Source organism: Lissotriton vulgaris, unplaced genomic scaffold (genome assembly GCF_964263255.1).
Source record: "Lissotriton vulgaris unplaced genomic scaffold, aLisVul1.2 SCAFFOLD_236, whole genome shotgun sequence".
Classification (NCBI taxonomy): Eukaryota; Metazoa; Chordata; class Amphibia; order Caudata; family Salamandridae; genus Lissotriton; species Lissotriton vulgaris.
In genome coordinates, this window is record NW_028246389.1 from 933,794 (window position 1) to 936,011 (window position 2,218).

The window sequence follows — 2,218 nt, forward strand, 5'->3', positions numbered from 1 at the left end:
CTCTCTGTCACACTCGGTTTTGTGCCTCATGCTCTCTGTCCCACTTGTTTTTGTGCCTCATGCTCTCTGTCCCACTCGTTTTTGGTGCCTTCATGCTCTCTGTCCCACTCGTTTTTGGTTCCTTCATGCTCTCTGTCCCACTCGTTTTTGGGCCTCATGCTCTCTGTCCCACTTGTTTTTGTGCCTTCATGCTCTCTGTCCCACTCGTTTTTGGTGCCTTCATGGTCTGTCACACTCGTTTTTGTGCCTTCATGCTCTCTGTCCCACTCGTTTTTGGCGCCTTCATGCTCTCTGTCCCATCTTTATTTTGGGTTTGGGTCTTTCACAGCGCTGGTAAGTTTGGGGTTCTGTACACTTCTGGGGAGGTTCTTAATTCTTTATTCTTTTGCAGAGTCTCAGAGGGAAAACTCTGCTGTTTCAAGAGCCAGAATTGGGCCGCCTGCTGCACAGCGCTGGTAAGTTTGGTGTTCTGTACACTTCTGGGGAGTTTCATATTTCTTTATTTTGGGTTTGGGTCTTTTGTAGTGTCTATGAGGAAAGTAACTGCTGTTTCAAGAGCCAGAATTGGCCGCCTGCTGCACAGCGCTGGTGATTTTGGGGTTCTGTACACTTCTGGGGAGTTTCATATTTCTTTATTTTGGTTCTTTTGCAGAGTCTCTGAGGGAAAAATCTGCTGTTTCAAAAGCCAGAATTGGGCCGCCTGCTGCACAGCGCTGGTAAGTTTGGGGTTCTGTACACTTCTGGGGAGTTTCATATTTCTTTTTGGTTTTGGGCGATTGTAGGATTTCCCGTACATACCAGATAGCACTTGACTGGTCCTATTCTTCTCCTCCCCTGAGTGTCAACGCCTAGCTTATGTGCTCCTACAAAACACACTTGTACAAATTTGTTTTCGGCGCTTAGATTTTACTTTCTTTGCAGGTAGCCGATCGTGCTCTTTTTTGTCATTTTCTCCAGCCATGCAACCTTTGTCATAGTATTTTTTATTTGCAAGCACTTAGGGCCAGGATTGCTTGTTTTTCGCAAAACTTTTTTGCCTTAGGTTTTCCGACAATTGCAATGCCTGTTTCCCCTTTGAAACACATCTACAACTATATTTGGTGTTAGAATCTAACACCAAATATAGTTGTAGGTGACTGACCATGCTGTTTTACCACTGTTTGCTCAACGCCATTCGGCATTTCCCATTGCAGTTGCGGCCTAAAAGTTTTTCCAATTTTTGACCATGTGTAGTGCTTCATTGGTTGCATTCCTTTTTAATCACTGATCCCCGGCACTTTCTTAACTTACCATTCAACAATTTCCTCCCCCCCTTTGAAATGTATCTAGTAACACCAAATATATTTGTAGGTAAGCTAACTGACTGCGCCACAACCTCGAGATCTTCTGTATTCCAAGGAAGCAACAAGCCACCACAACAAAAGCAGGATGGAGAAGTTTCTGCAGCCTGTGAAGCACCGATCACATCTACCTACCCAGATAACTGCAGCAGATCGGGCCAGAGACTACAGTACCGTGATGCACGCTGATGGTGGCGTACTGTTTTGCAGTGTGTGCAATGTGGTGGTGGACCACATCCGGAAACACACTGTGGATATGCATGTGCGGTCCCAAAAGCACTTGAAGCGCTGTTCAGATGCTTCTGACCCTCAATCTTCGCCAAAACGTGCACGTCAGATGACTGTGAACTCGCTATTCACAAAGAGTACAGCTGCAGGTGCCTCAAACCATGAAATTATAAGTGAGTGGGTCAATGTCTGCACAGCGCTGAACATTCCACTGAGGAAAACCGACCACCCTGTGTTGCGCAAGTTTCTCCACGAGCGAGTACGGAATGGTGAATCGATACCTGGAAGTCATCAGCTTCAAGAACGTTATCTCCCTGAGAGATATATAGGAGCCAAGAACGAGCTGAAAGAACTATCAGTGTTATATTTGATGAGACACCAGATGTCGAAGGGCGGTGTGTATTGAATGTTTTAGTTGCAGTAGTCCCTCCGCAGGGTGCCCGTACCCACCTGGTAGACACAGTCTTCCTATCACAGTGCTACCATGGGACTATAGCGCAAGCTGTTGTAAAGGTGCTCACAGAGTATAGCATCAACTTCCAGAACGTTATTTCCTTTAACACTGACAACGCGGCATACATGCTCAAGGCATACAACACGGTGTTGAGGAATCTGTATACAAACTCCATACACATCACCTGCTTGGCACA

General features: G+C 46.0%; 1 protein-coding gene across 1 annotated transcript; it reads left to right on the forward strand.

Moving 5' to 3' along the window:
* The first annotated feature begins 1,428 nt into the window (after positions 1–1,428).
* LOC147665966 (CGG triplet repeat-binding protein 1-like) lies at positions 1,429–1,974 on the forward strand. The gene has a single exon (XM_086949371.1). The coding sequence runs from the start codon at positions 1,429–1,431 to the stop codon at positions 1,972–1,974; it is 546 nt and encodes a 181-aa protein (XP_086805497.1).
* The last annotated feature ends 244 nt before the right edge of the window (positions 1,975–2,218 follow it).